This window comes from Coturnix japonica, chromosome 9, assembly GCF_054131305.1.
Source record: "Coturnix japonica strain WE chromosome 9, WE-NBRP24, whole genome shotgun sequence".
In the NCBI taxonomy this organism is placed as follows: Eukaryota; Metazoa; Chordata; class Aves; order Galliformes; family Phasianidae; genus Coturnix; species Coturnix japonica.
Window position 1 is genome coordinate 27,043,337 of NC_140671.1, and position 14,934 is coordinate 27,058,270.

Here is a 14,934-nt window from a genome sequence, read left to right on the forward strand (position 1 = left end):
TTCTATTAACCAATGGGTAAGTTCAAGCCAAGGCAAAAAGCCTTCTTGCCTTCAGAAGCAACTCCCAGCACTTGGAGGATGAATAGAGTGTTGGGTGTTTTTTTCTCTCAGAGCTGCTTTGGGTCCTTAGAGCACATCCCTGCTGGTTGGTTTTTAGAACAGTTCTTAACCTTTGAGTCCCATAATGCACGTGTGTGAGTTTTTCCTGCCTCTTTGTACAGTTACAGACTCCGCACGGCCTCTAGATGTCCCTCCTCCTCTTCTCCTAACACCAGCGCCAGGCAATGCAAGAAATCCAGCTGCACTGCATCCCCCTTCTTCAAGGAATAGACCTCTGCGTGCTGGAGCGGAGCAGGTACAACGTGCAGCAATGCACAGAGCTCACCTGTCTTGTGTTTCTCTGGGCAAGGATTGCAAAGCACTTAACAGACTCAGAGCATCGCTGCTCTTATTGCTGCTGCTCACCAATGAAAAACAAATGTGAAGGGCAAGAGCAAGTTGCCCTATGCCAGAACCAGGACCTCTTAAGGATGAGGCTTTTGTCTCTACTTGGTAAGAGTGCTGCTTGTATCTGAGAGCAGGAGTGGGTGAAGTGCTTTGGGATCCTTTAAGTTGTATGGGTGAATGCTGAGCTGGTTGGCTGCTCTGGTGGAATGCCAAAGGCTCAAAGCCCTTAAGTACAATGTAATTTGGAGCATAGAAACATCAGTTGGTGCTGTGACAAGATCAGCTGCTGTAATGTCTGTGAGCTTGTGCAAATTAATGAGCTGCTCCAGTGTGTTGGGTGATGCTGAGTTATTTTTATTGCCTGCTGAGCACTAATGTAAGAGCTAAGGCTCTGCACAGACTGCCCATAGAGGTGGTGCAGACAACCCAAGGGCAGGGAATGGGGCTCTGAGCACTGATGGGGCTGTGGGTGTCCCTGCTCAATGCAGGGCTTGGACCTGATGGCCTTCAGGGTCCCTTCCAGTTCAAACCATTCCATGATTCTAACTGTGGCTTAGACCACTGAGTTCTGGGGAAGCCAAGCAGAAGTCATAGCATGGGCATCTCTGCTGTGCCTCATTGCCCAGGCAGACAGAGCTGCTCTGACTGCTTATCCCTAACATGGACCCCGATTAACCACAGCTCTCTGTGTTTGCAGGTACCTGGAACTTTTGGATGGAAAAGGGGAGAGGAATTAATCCTCCAGCATTGTCCCAGCTGAGGTGAGAGCAGTTCCTCAGCAGACAGCAGGACTGCAGTTCCTTCTGCTGTTGCTTTGTTCTCCCGTCCAGAGGGAGAGGGACAGAGTGTGCTGGGATAGCATGGAGAAATGGAAGGAGCCAACATCTGGAATAGCATGGAGAAACATTCAGACAATGGCAGGCACCTGTGTTCAGAGAGCCACAGGGCTGGGTGAGCGTCCTCTTCCTGGCCAAACTTGGAGGGATTTAACATACTATGCAATTAAATGCTGAAGAAGACTGTTACATCGTTTTATTCCTACTTTGCATCCTAACGGGTAAAGAACTGGGCAACATGCAAAAACCCACATGGAACGGGGTGGGTTTTGCTGAGGTTTCCACATCTGCAGCCTGTGGGTACCCCAGTTCCTTGACTTTGTACCTTTAGCTTTAACGGGCACGGTGCCATTGCTTTCCTACTGCTTTAAGACCCGTGTCTCTTTGGAAGACCACTTGTTAAGTGATGTCTGCAATGCACTGATAGCTCACAGGTTCCTAAAGGGACAAGCATCTGTTTCCTAAAGGCTGCTGTTGCATTTCTTGCCAGTCTGGTGCTCTTGTTACAGTCAGGATTTGTTTGTTTAGTGACTGTATCGAGCACACGCCACTGAGCAGTGCCATGCAATGATTTTCCTTAAATATGGAGCTGTGTGTAAGCTGTAATGCAAGCATGCTTTGCTTTAGCGGTCCTATAAAAGGAGGCATCGATGGAGGCAGCCAGGAGAGCTGCAGCAACATTGGGGTCAGTAATAATGCAGTGCAGAGAGATCCTAAATGCTGACAATCACACGCAGGCAGTGGTGCTCCTGCTCGTTTCACTTCTGAGGTCCCACTGCTCACATAGTGTCTGAGTTTGGGGTTTTAGAAGGAGGTCGATGGCCCTATTTCCCCCTTGTTTCGGTCAGTTTATCCCTTCCCTTGTCTTTGCACTCTGCACAGGTAAGCACACATCTGTGTACACACATGTTAATTGTGATAAAAAAACAAGTGCCCAGTTGATACTCCACCCTGAAAAGGTCAAAAAAGGATCAATTATAGGTCTACATATATATATATGGCTTGTGTATAAATATATATATGTATGAAATGGCTGAAAACAGCTGATTTTGTACAGCTTTGCCAAAAACCACAATGTTGGAGATGAATACAAAAGCTTTACACAAAAACTGTTGGTTCTGTTCACTGTAAAAATGTCTCAGCTACATGTTGGAATAGGAGAGCAAAGGTCTTCAGGATCTTACCTTAACCAGCTGTGGTTCTTTTGGATAACCCCTATTGTAGGCTTTGATGTGCAGCTGTGGTGTGATGCTGAGGATTGGATGAGCCATAAGAAGCAACGTGCCCTCCCATGGTTGGAAGCAATGCTTCCAGCCTGATGCAATGGAGGTGAAGGTTTTGTGGGCAGCTTGTGCCATTGGTGGCTGTTCTGCCTCTTGCCTAGACTGGAGAGTCTCAAGGATGTGTCCCCTCTTGAGCTCTTTGCTAGCAATAATCTCTTGAATGATGTTATTATACCAATCCCAAACCAAGGTTTCACAGCAGCCTGGAAGACTGAGATTCACATTATTCATTAAAACCAGTAGGAAATGAGTATCCAAACCTGCTGGGCAGCTTGGTCAGTCTTGGTCAAACAGCAGAGAAAATATATTCCCTTCCCTTTGGCCTTCTCAAAGAAGCTGGTGTGCACATAGATTTCTCTGATCCATTCAGCTCGCTTACGTTTCACATGTTATCTCTCCTTTAATTTTCTCTGTCTGTTTTCCTTTCATCGTTTCCTATTAACGTGTGGGTCACCCATCCCATGGTAGGGATTGGAGCTTTAAGGTCCCTTTCAAACTAAGCCATTCTGTGACATTCAATTGAAGGTCATGCTTGCTGCACAAATCCTCTCTGCTCACGTGAGGATTGTTGCTGAGCCCAAATCCTGCTTTAAACAACCCATCCTGAGATGCTCTCAGCTTTTAGCAGTGGCGAGTTGAATGGAGTGCAGAGTTTCTGGCACGGATGCTGCTTCGTTCAGTGCCTTTGAGGCATACCAATGAGGTTAATAGGGGTCTCTTTTGTGCAATTTAGTTGTGCTGCTTTTCTTTCTTCAGAGCAGCGTAAGCAATGAACAAACTCAAGGAGAGAAGCATGTAGATTGTTGTGCTATACAAACATTTATTACCCCAGAGAAATTCAGTCCTACTGCGCCAACCTGTACATTTGTATCTACCATTTTAAAAGCACGTCTTTCTGTCCCTGGTTGTAAATTGCTCTGTTTTTAAGGTTTTATAAGGTGTGTTACACAACCAAAAGACCACAGCACTCGGCTTTGTATCATGGTTATCTTTATGGATTCTCCTTTGAAGTCTGAGCTGTGGTAGGGAAATACCCACACCAAACTACTCATCCTTTTCCAGCTGTGTGGGAGAGCTGATCTTTTCCTATAGGAAACGAATCAATTCAACAACTTTCTCCAGTACAATAAGGACTTCACAGCAAATTCAGGACAGTTACACCATTTTATTTTAATTTATATTTTTCCCAAGGTGGAATTTCATGGTTTTGCAGCCAATTTTATTAATCTCCCCACTGTGTGCCTGCTGACAAGACGTGGAATTCTGCCCTTGGATGATGATGATGTGAAAACCCAAGGAGGGCATGGCGAAAACAGATCAGGTTCTGCATGTAGGAATCTGCATGGCCGACCCCAGTAGCTCTGCAGTGCTCTCATGACAATGCTGACATTGAGGAGTTCATGAGATAATAAAGTGTGTGGAGATGCGGCATGAGCTGGTTGGTGCTCGGATACTGAACACTGATCTGGAAGAGGGAAAGCTCTGTTGCCTGTCCACCATGTAAAGGGGAAGACCAATAAATCAATGTGACAAACCTCACTGGGGAGCTATTATTATTATTTCAGCAAAGGACGTCTTCAAAATGGAGAGGCAGCTCATTGTAGATGTGATAGGTGAACGTCTGGTACAGAAGAGGAAGAAAGGAGATGAAGTGCCACCTCTGTGCCAGGATCCATCTGTCCAGGTTCAGACCAAGGCAGCTCCTCTGTGGTTTGGATTCTGGCATGGTGAGCCTGTGCTACACAGTGTGATGATGTTCCAGAGATAGGGCTGTTCTCTATTGGGGTGGATGTGTGGGCAGGGTCTGAAGGGTGAAGTCCTTGTTTCATCCATCTCCACTGAGTGAAGGGGTTTGGAGCTCAACTATCTTTAAGGTCCCTTCCAACCCAAGCCATTCTGTGATTCTAAATTCTCCATTCCTGCAACTTGAGTGGGAGATGTGTTGGGCTGTGCGGGGCTGTGGGGTCACCATTCATCACCCATTGATTCAACCACGCTCTTCTCAAATACGGATGCAATGAGCAGGTCTGAGAACACAGAACCCATATGGAGTAGAAATGGTTCTTTCACCCCAGAAATTCAGGAGATACCATAATAGATCCAACCTGTAACACACACACTCTTGTCACCACTGCCCCTGAGCTCTTGCATCATTGGAGCCTACCTGTTTTGTGTTAAATGAGTTGTTCTCTCACTGAACAGTCCAGAGGAAGAAAGAAAACCCATCAGACCACCTCCATCTTTGAGGCCCATTCCAGTTGTGAATTGTCTTTAGTGGCTGTGCGACATCTCCAACCCCAACCCCTCACCATGCCCACTAACCACATCCCTCAGTGCCAGCTTAAGGGTTCAAGCTATGCTGCATTTGTTTTATGGGTTGCTTTGGGAGGAAGGAGAGGCAATTGCTAAAGGAGGCTGCTCTGGAAATGTTATCTTGAACACGGGATGCTAATGCAAACAGTTCCCTTCTGCTCCTATACGGATATATGAAGCATTGGGTCACCTTGGCTTTCTCAGGGCTCAGCAGTGCTGGTTTTCTGTTAATTTCTTTTGCAGCAAGCTGTAAGATGGATTTAGCACGCCTCATTAGAGTCCTGTTTACAAACAAATAGGCACATCCCTATCTTCTTCATTTTCTTCCTAATATCTCTTGTTCTCATTTACACCCAGAATTAACTTCTGCCAGGGTGATGAAGTATTTTTCAGAGCACAGCTTTTCCTCTCTGCACCACTTGTGCCATTTTATCTTCCACTCAAACTTTGCGCTTTCAGGGAAGAATAAAACCCAACCAAACAGTTCTGTTTCAGCCAAGAACTGATGGAGGTGCAATCTAAAGGGAGGCAGAAATACACGGAGCCTATTCCTATCTCCGATGCCAAACCTTAAGTGCAATGCTTCAAAATCCTCGTGAGCTCTACAAAGTGCTGATATTTACCCTTGCATTGTGCAGGCATCAGGATTGCATAAATGCTCCAGAACTGACCTCAGCAGCGCTGTCTCCAAAGGAATAACTGCATCCTTACTCTCCAGTTCCCAGTGCATGCAGCCAAGGATTTTGTTGGCCCTCCTTGTGTTGGTGCTGGGCTGGAAGCAAATGGAAAATCTTTATTATACCCTTATTATAAGGGTATACAATCTTCTTGTTTTACATGGGTTTAGAAGTCCTGTAGGCTTCAGATATCAGTAGATTTAGTCCAAACGAGTTTGCCCTGGGCACATAGTGAGCAGTGAGGTGGCAGAGCCAGCCCATGGCTCCAAGGCTTCGTGGAAGGGGAGTGAGGACAAAGATAGAGGCACATCTCCTTTCTTCCCCCGTAAAGGTGTATGTTTGGTGGCCCTGCCAGGCAGGGGGTTGGAACTACATGATCCTTGAGGTCCCTTCCAACCCGGGTCATTCTGTGATTCTGTGATTCTGTGAACTTGACATGGCAGAATGGGGTGACAGCAGTTGGGCAGGGCAGGGTGATGATATGGATTTCAGTTACCTGTGAGGCTCCTGCTATAGTTTCCTGGCTCTGCATTCCCACTTATGCCCCAGCCTTCATTTTCCAGGAGCTCTGGGCACCTTCATTCCCAAAGACAACTCCCAGTCTGAATCCTTTCCTTTGGCAGAGGGAGTTTTTAGCATAAAGACAGCCGAGCTGGCTCGAATCCACCCAGGATTATCATCTGTGCCATCCATGGGTGCTGTTGATAGGGGGAATAGTAGGAGTGATGCCGGCGGTGGGCGGGCAGGGGTTAACAGCGCGGCGCAGCCCAGAGCCGCCCGCATCGCATCGCATCGCATCGGGCAGAGGGAGGAACGGAGGGAGGAGGGACACTGCAGCAGCAGCGATCCCGGGGCCGGGCACAGGCAGCCCCCGCCCGGAGCATCGCTGGGCCGGGGGTCCCTCCCCACCCCGGGGCTTTACCCATGACTGATGCCGAGGAGCCGACCCGAGCCATGGATGTGACCCCCAACCCCGTCACCTTCTCGCAAGTTTTTGGGCAGCAGTGCCAGCTGATGGAGGCAGGTAAGGATGTGTCCGTATGATGTGTCCTTATGATGTGTATTTTCCTGCCTGTCGCCTCCTGGATGGTGATGTCCTCCCTCCCGTCCCCTCTTTCACGAGGCCTTCCCAAATTCCCCCATGGGGAAGGTGGGGTGAGCCCCGCTTCAGCTCCTCCCCAAAACGCGGCCGTGCAGCTGAATGGCCGCGATCCCAAAGCAAGGGCTGGGATTAGTGCAGGCACCAAAACAAGGGGCTCTGAGCCACGCAGTGCGAATTGCCGCCGTGTTTGGGTGCGTGCACAGCATAGACGGCAACTTTTGAAGGCAAAGCAAGGGCGTTATCTCAGCTGGACGTTGGCTTGCTGGCTTGGGCAGTGCATCCATGAGTATCTCATTGCATACAGGGCCTTTCCAGTTGCGTGCATCTCTGCTTTGATTTTCAATGCTATGAAAGATAGTGGTTATTTATTGTATTTTATTTCATGTGGCTTTTTGTGTCGCTGTAGCACCTGGAAGCCCTGCTCCTTTCCCCCATTTGTTTTCAGCTGGGCCTGATTGCTGATTACCATCACCTGCTGGCAACTGAATGGGGGATGTGCAACAGGGCTGCACTCCCTCCCCCCATCTTGTTTCTCTGTGTTGACTTTGCACAGGTGCTCTGAACCCAATCCCATACTGGGGCTTTGTACTGATCTCTGTGCAGCTCCTGCTGTGGCTTTCATTGCTTAAGTCAGAATCCCGACTGCTCACTCAGTCCCATGGTCACGCTGCTGCCTCCAAGGAGATGGCAGAAAGTTTTCTGAGAGTCTGGCAGTCAGCTTTGTTGTTATAGGGCACGGGATCCATCCCAAGGCTGTGGAATTGAGATGTGTTGGAGAGTCGATGCACTGAGAGAAGGGGGTTGGTTTCCAAATGAGTAAGAGCAACCAGCTGGGAAAACACAGGTGGAACCATCACGTTGTTTGCTGTTCTTTTCCCTTTCTCAGTCTGTGAGTCCAAAGACTTTTGGTTCCCACCCACTAACTCAACCACAAGCTCCTCTTCCTCCTGCAGGCTGTTTTCATAGTGTTTGCTGTGGGTATGCATGACCTTTGTGTGCAATGCAATGTAAGGTTGCTCCATGAATATCACTGACAACCAAAGACAAATGACTCGTTCGTGTGTGTGTGTGATTTGGCTTCTACAAGCTTGTTATTTTCATGACAATAGCAATATATGTACGAGGTGACCTTTAGGGGTCTCTTCCAACTCACACAATATGCAACACAGGGGAGCTGTGCAGGCAGAGCATCCTGCCCTTCCTATCGTGCCCTCCAGCACTGCTACAACTTCCCTTGGATTTATTAAGCCTCAGTAAGTTTGTTTGCTGTGATGTGCTCTGTGCAGTTACCTGGGTGTTTCTATTTGCACTCAGCATAGCACACAGTGCAGTGGGAAGGCTGTGGTTTATAACAGCTTAACTCCCCACTTTGGTTCACTGACACCGCTCTGCTCCCTGAGGCAGTGAATCCTTGCTGTCACATGCATTAAATTCGTGTGCTGCAGAGTGATCTCAGGGCACGGTCACCTTTGAAGAGCATGTAATAATGAAAGGGACTGTAACTTCTCTCTAGGGCTGCCTGGTGAATGAGGCCTCCATCTCATATGCAGATTGATGGGTTTTTCTTCAGGTCCAACCAAAAAGCAGTAAGTGAGAGGATGGATTTAGGGCAGCCCTATAACTTCCCATCACAGCTGAATGAACCAAAGGATGGTTGGGTTGGAAGGGACCTCAAAGATCACCCAGTTCCAACTCCCTGCCCACCAGACGAAGCTGGATGATGCTTTTTTAGAGCATGACTTTGCTTATCTTTGTGTATCATTCCTTGACTCGCTGCTTCATTAGATAAATTGCCATTTTCCATTAATTCTTTGGCTCAGAGATGCTGCTGGGCTCCCAGCAGAGATTTTGCTGGGCTCCCAGGTTTTATACCTTGCCAGTTGATTTTCCATTGGTCGTGAAATAAGGAACTTCATTCAAGATGTGACCTGAATGAGCAAGATGGCTTAAATAACTGAAAAATCATTCAGCTTTTAAGATGCTGCACTGAAACTTTTATGTATCACCTTGCAATTATAGATAAATTATCCATTATGTGTGTTTTGTTCCTTGGTTGGTTTGATGACTAATTAGAGCATTAAGACTGCAACGTTAATAGGAGTTCTTCCATGGAAATCAATGTAATGTGGCTCAGAACTTTTTTCCCCCTCAGGTTTGTGGTTTAGCTCTTAGAATCCCAGAATCATTAAGGAAAAGACCTCTAGGATCATTCAGTCCAACCCCAACCCACCCCCACCAACCATGTCCTTCCATCTCCACCATCCTTTAACCACCAGGAATGGTGACCCCACCACCTCCCTGAGCCGCTGCATCACCACACTTGGCATAAAGGTTTGATTTTTACCTAACTAAGCTCCAGCTGAACGTGGAACATTGATATGAACAGGCCCTAATACTTCATATCAAACCAAACCATGTTCGCCAACAAAGTCTGTTTGCTATACGCCTACATCTTCTCTTGGGACAGCAAAAGCTGTTTGCAAGCAGAATTGGAACGCACATTGGAAACATAATGTGCAGAGTACTGAAGGACATGTTTCCAGCCCTGATTCACTGCAGTCTTAAACCACCCGAGCCAAGCACATTTTATGCTGACTGTTTTCTCGCTGTCCGTGAGGAAAGCAGAGCTGTCATAAGGGGTTTGCTCAGATGCTCTCGTGATGGATCTGTGCCTGGAGAATTCCAGGCCTAGATTCTCACTGCAAGAACACGAGCAGCTGCAATAGATGAAGCACACAGGGAAGGTTGGTTTCCTGGTCAATGGGCATGGTGGGATGGGTTGAATTGGATTGAATGATCATGGAGGTCTTTTCCAACCTTAATAACTCTTAGTATTTGAGGAAGCAAAATCAAAGCAAACAAGCAACAAAAACACCCAGAAAATAGAAAGAAAATGCTGAAAATGTCATATTTTCCTGGCCATACTAAAGCACACGTTGTTCACTGTCACCTCAATAGAGAGACTCAATTAGGGAGCAGCTGTGTACGAAGCACTCGCCAGCTGATTTACTCCTGATTAAATTAGGGGAAGTGCTCATCCCTGCTCCTGACAGACAAACCTGATATTGTCAATTAACGTTCACGGGCAGCAAAGTGTAAGGACGCAATAATTCCTCCCAGTTGAGTGCAGTCACCGTGTTCTCGTGCCACCAGAATAATGAGCTGAAAACACGGGTATGATTAGCAGCAGCTCTGAGCACACCTCCAACTGCAGCAAAATAAAACCATCCCTTGGCTTCCCCTGCAGCATCCTGCATGGATAAAAATAGAGCCTGCCCTCGTCTGAGCTCTCAGGTTGTTTTGCAGAGGTGCTTATTGTTAGCTTGATTTCTGCAGACACCAAAACAAAAGCGCAGCATGCTCCGGTGACTCTGCAAGATGAAAGAGCTCAGCTTTAGGTTTGCCAGGAATAGCAATGAGGATTGAAGGCTGAGGGCACGAGGATAAGGGGAGGGCAGAGCAGAAGCCTGGAAGAAGCACTTCAGATGGCAAGAAGATGGAAAGAAATTGGATGTGTCTTAAAAACCCGGAGTGGCCCAAGTGGGCGCCGTTGTTTCGGGGTGGACTTTCTCCCATGTAGTACCAAATAGAAGCATGAAGGTTGGGAAAGACCTCTAAGATCATTGTGTCTAACACCAGCCACCCCCCTACACCATGTCCAAAGACCATGTCATAAAATTATGAAGCCACTAAGGTTGGAAAAGACCTCCAAGATCCCCCAATCCAACCCCAACTCACCCCACTGTGCCACTGCCACATCCACATCTCCAACACTGAACACCTCCAGGGATGGTGGCCCCACCACCCCCTGTGCAGTCTGTGCCAGTGCATCACCACTCTTTTAGAGAATAAATGATTCCTAATGGTTCCTAATATACAACCTGAGGCCATCATCTCAGGTCCATCTCTGTCACCATCTTAGAGGCCCACCCAATTCCAGAGCTGAGCATTCCAACTTCTAATATAGACCTGATCGTCGTGTTGCAAACTTTGCATGTGTTTACATTTATCTGCATAAAAACACAACTGCAGGTCAGAGCTGCTGCTTTGTCTCATAGGGAACCACTTACTTTGCTTCCCCAAGTGCTTATTTTCTTCTTCCCTTTTAGTGTTTGTAATGCCACCCCTTGGGAATGCCTAGGGATGGCTCTCCAGGAGAGCTGCATTTTAACTATGGGAAAGGGGTTTTGTTATGGCAAACTTCCATTGGGTTCAATGAACTCATTGGGGATAGGAATGCTTTGCTTGGTCTGCAGCTTTCATTCTTGATTGAATTAGGAATCGTGGCTTAGGAGTGATGCTTTCCCCCTTTTTGCATTGATTAATGAGAAAATGCGTTTGTAATTGCTCCTTTCAAGAAAGGCTGAGCAGGAATTGCCAGGCTTTGCTTGTGATTTGAAGCAAGGATTACTGCTATTTTGGCTTCTCCTCTTCTCTTTTGTTGGGTGTTCCTCACAGCTGCCAGCCCAAGGCAAAATCTGCTTCCACAAGTCTCACAAGCAAACGATGGGAAGGATTTCCTCAGGGCTCTACTGTGCTCTTTTATTGGCTTTGGGCACCTTAAATGGAAGAAGAAGGAGAAGAAAATGATAATCTGGTTAATGCTGCTTTGGCTTAACTTTGTACGGGTGTTCTCGATTTGCTCAGTGCATGGGAATAGGCCAGGAGAGGGAGGCAGAGTACACAGCAAGGCAGCGAACATGGATGTGAGGTGCTCAATCTGACTGGAAGAAATAGGAATCTCAGCATACAGAAAGAATCCCAACTGTGCACCCAAAAGGATCCCCAATTTCTGTGCCCCCCATAACATCACCACCATTGCTGATGCTCTGTTCATTGGAGGCCCTCCCCCATTTATGGGGATATAGATACATGAATATCCATCCCTCAGCTCTTCTATGTGTGCACCCTGTTTGCAGGCAGCCTTAGGAGTTCTCCTAGGCTGTGTCAATGGGACTTAAGCAGCTGCACAGGGAGGTGTGAGGTCCCCATGCACCCCCATGCATGTGAGATGTGGGCAGTGGAGATTCTGGAGGTGGGTTGGACTTGGTGATCTTGGAGCTCTTTTCCAACCTTCAGGATTCCACGATTGCAGGATTCTGCCCGGTGTGTGCTTTGGGTTGAAGCTGGGACAAGGTGAGCAAGGAAAGGATATAAGGCTGCGTCTCATGGGCAGGGAATGCTAAACCATTGCTCGGCTCTGCTTGCAGTACCCCAAGGCAGTGTGGAGTTACCCACATTAGAAATAACTCACCCTAAAATAATTAAGGAATTGGAGCTCAGGGCAAGCTGCATACCAAACTCCTTGCCAGGGAAGAGGTTTTAGCCAAATAAAGTTCCTGTGAGCAATTACTCTCATCATTCAGTAGTAATCCTGTTGGGGAATTGCTCTCGGTAACTGTGGTGTTATTAATTAGCTCAACTAAAGTGAGGGATGAATAAATGTTGTGACATTTGGGAATAAACAAATAACATCCCGTCGTTTTGCACATGGCAAACCTGAGGCGTGGAGGTTTAAAAGAGCCAGCAACCAAGAGACACAGCCAGGGATGGGAAATGGAGTCGTTTTAGCTGCTGTAGTAGGAAGGCTTTGAGTTGTACTATGGGAGATTCAGATTGGATATTAGGGACAGTTTCTTCTGAGAAGGAGCAGTGATGCCCAGGCACAGCTGCATGGGGAGCTGTGGGGTCACCATCCATGGAAGTGTTCAGTGTGGAGATGTGGCACTGAGGGATGTGGGCACAGTGGGGTGGGTGGAGGTTGGACCTGGGGGTCATAGAGGTCTTTTCCGACCTTAATTTATTGATTTATGCAAGTAGGGGATGCTCATGCATTTATCTGGCAGTGGATCCCCTTGGTTCTTGGGGGAAGAAGTGTGAATTTTATGTGTAAAGAAGCCTTAATGTTTCCAAAGACTGGACAGGAGGACTTAAATCCAACACCTCCAAAACACAGAAGGATCCACACACGCAGCGTGTTCCAAAACCACCAGGACTTGGCTCAAAATCCACATCTCAGGCCATGAGGAGTGCTGGGCTGTGTAAGGTCCTGGTGGCAGCAGGGCTCAGCCCTGGGGTCCTGCACTGCTCAGCTCTGCTGATATCTGTCAGTGAGCGCCCAGGGCTCAGCCAGCTCCACTGCAGCCTGAGAATTAACGATGACACTTCTTGTCAGGAAATAAACTCCATCTGCCATTTGCTGCTCTTGTCACCAGCTTTCCCCCCCCCCTCTACAAGTCTAAACCATTAGCGCTCTAATGCATCATCTAGACGATGATTTTCTGTGGCTTGGTGCTCTGCTCAGACCTCTCTGTTCTTGTCACAGTGACATGACAGCGTTTTTGTGGCGTTCATGCTAAGAACAGCTCTAATCAAAGAGCCAGGCATTGAAGGGTGGGTGTGATGGGGAGCAGTGCACTGCCCACAGCTCGCTTGTGTTCTCACCTTCTGGCCCCACAGCCTGGGGATGGGAATGTGGCGTGGGAGCATCAGACTGCAGCAAGTCATAGAATAATAGAATCACCATAGAATCATAGAAGTCACCATCCCTGGAGGTGTTCAGTAAGCACAGAGATGTGGCACTGAGGGACATGGGCAGTATTGATTGTAGGTGGGTGGTTGGGCTTGATGATTGCAGAGGTCTTTCCCAACCTTTATGGTTCTGTAATTCTAAGCATGAGGAATGGTAGCATTGCTGGGTTTCCTTTTGTTACCACCTCAAACCCATTATCTCAGGAGCTCCTTGGGGGCTGGAGTTGGTTGTAGGACTGATGGGTGACTCCTTCAGGGTATACTTTGTGAAATGAATATTGCATCTGTCATTTCCTTTAATAAAACATAGAATTTATGGAATAGGCCATTTAAGACCATCCAGCCCAGCCCTCCTCCCCTATGCCCACTGACCATGTCCCTCAGAACCATATCTCCATGGATCCTGAATACCTTCCTAAGAAGGAGTTGTCCCTAATATCCACCCTGACCCTCCCCTGGTGCAGCTTCAGGCCATTCCCTTGACTGCTCAGATGTAGTTAATACATGGAAGAATAATAAACTTACACACCTATTCTGTGGTCGTATGGCCCAAACTGGAGTGATCTGAAGTCAATACATATATTCACCCCTTGAATGAATCTCAGATCTTTACGGTAGGGATGACTGATGGTTGGACTCGATGATCTTAATGGTCTTTTCCAATCTTAATGATTCTGTGGTTCTTACATCTCATCCATGCAGCTCATGATGGATGACGTGATTTATGGCTTCCTGTGCAATACTTTAGGCTTCATTGTGTTTTTGTATACATCATTATTTCATGTAGAAGATGAGGCTGCGAGCTGTGAAACTGCTGAATTTAAATATGTAAAACTTACCCATGATTTGTGGGGAGAAATTTGTGGGATGAAGCCAAAAGAACTCAAACAAACCAACCCTAAATGGACACTGGGTGGAAGTAAGAGCTCTTGCAGATGCTTTTCGCTATGTAAGACTGAACTGTTGAGGAAGGATCCAGTCCTGGGGGATCCTGAAAGTGAACAACTTCAACAGATATGCTTGAGACATGGGAAATTCGTGTTCACAGCTCTCCTGAAAGCCTTTTTGCTGTCTGTTGGATTACTGCTTGCTCCAAGTCCCAAGATGTGCAGTGCTGAGCTACACTCTGTAGTAGTATCCCACTGTAATAACAGAGGTTGTACAAGAGCTTGCTGCTGCCAAAGCCACAGTTCATAGAATCATTCAGACCTATAGGATCATTAATGGGAACATCCAGCTCCCACAGCCCTCAGTGCCACATCTCCACACCAAGCACCTCCAGGGATGGTGACCCCACACCTCCCTTTGCCATCTGTGCCAATGTATCACCCCTCGTTTTTCCTCACATCCAGCATGAAAACCTTGGAGGTTACAAACACTGTTTAGGATGATGATGCTGAAAGTGAATGAACGTAGGGAGCAGAGCTGGGGATGAGCAATGAGGAACTCCTCCTGTTTAACCATTGCAATAGTTTGAAGCAACAAAACCCAACAAAACTTCTGCTTGAGCAGCTTGGAGCTCAAGACCTTCCATTTTGACTTAGAAGAGTGTTTGTGTGGGATAAATCAGCATGGAAATCCAGGTTGGCTTCTTTTTGGGGGGGTGGTCAGAGGGAATAGGTGCAAAAATGGCCATAGTAATTCTGGTTGTATTTCCCAACTTGTCTATTCACTGCATCTGGTATAAAGGGCTTCTGTAGCCAACCTGGTGGGCTAGCTGTGAAAGGGAAGGCATTTGAGGAGAT

At 47.3% G+C, this 14,934-nt stretch overlaps 2 protein-coding genes across 6 annotated transcripts in view; both read left to right on the top strand.

Annotated features, from left to right (window-relative positions):
• The window catches only part of PRDM2 (PR/SET domain 2), a 51,691-nt gene extending 47,586 nt beyond the window's left edge, over positions 1–4,105 (top strand). For 2 of the 3 annotated variants that reach the window (XM_085508929.1, XM_015882332.3), the window contains 2 exons: positions 222–355; positions 1,145–4,105. In XM_085508929.1, the coding sequence (XP_085365055.1) occupies positions 222–330 (109 nt within the window). In that variant the 3' untranslated portion in view covers positions 331–355; positions 1,145–4,105. Of the gene's footprint in view, positions 1–221; positions 553–1,144 lie in introns of all 3 variants that reach the window. The other variant, XR_014931805.1, reaches the window with a different exon arrangement.
• Positions 4,106–6,376: 2,271 nt separating this feature from the next.
• The window catches only part of KAZN (kazrin, periplakin interacting protein), a 129,972-nt gene continuing 121,414 nt past the window's right edge, over positions 6,377–14,934 (top strand). The window contains exon 1 of one of the 3 annotated variants that reach the window (XM_085508967.1): positions 6,377–6,580. In XM_085508967.1, the coding sequence (XP_085365093.1) occupies positions 6,481–6,580 (100 nt within the window). In that variant the 5' untranslated portion in view covers positions 6,377–6,480. The remainder of the gene's footprint in view (positions 6,581–14,934) is intronic. The other 2 variants (XM_085508969.1, XM_032448735.2) reach the window with 2 other exon arrangements.